Below are 272 nucleotides of genomic sequence, written 5' to 3'. Positions count from 1 at the left end.
GTGTGTGTGTGTGTGTGTGTGTATGCATGTGTGAGGAGTATTTAAAATGTGAGTGATCACGCGCACAGGCACACTACAACACATTCGAAGCAACCCCTGGCCTTGCCTGTTCCGCTACAAGCTGCTTAACACCCCGCGACAAGCCACACACACACACACACACACACAAACACACGCACACACACACATTCCGCCAATGGCTGCGCCCCCCCCACCTCGCTGTCTGCGTCCTCCACCAGCACCCAGAAGGGCTCCAGGGCGCCATGTACCTG

At 56.6% G+C, this 272-nt stretch overlaps 1 protein-coding gene across 1 annotated transcript in view; it reads right to left on the bottom strand.

The window, feature by feature from the left end:
• The window catches only part of MNEG_15093 (small nuclear ribonucleoprotein), a gene marked incomplete at both ends in the record, with an annotated part of 3175 nt that extends 3091 nt beyond the window's left edge, over positions 1-84 (bottom strand). The window contains one exon of the mRNA XM_014036436.1: positions 67-84. Within this exon, the coding sequence (XP_013891890.1) occupies positions 67-84 (18 nt within the window). The remainder of the gene's footprint in view (positions 1-66) is intronic.
• Positions 85-272: the final 188 nt, after the last annotated feature.

This window comes from Monoraphidium neglectum, assembly GCF_000611645.1.
Source record: "Monoraphidium neglectum strain SAG 48.87 unplaced genomic scaffold scaffold05024, whole genome shotgun sequence".
Taxonomy (NCBI): domain Eukaryota; kingdom Viridiplantae; phylum Chlorophyta; class Chlorophyceae; order Sphaeropleales; family Selenastraceae; genus Monoraphidium; species Monoraphidium neglectum.
Note: the sequence above shows the minus strand (reverse complement) of the source record. Positions and strands in the feature narration are given on the sequence as shown.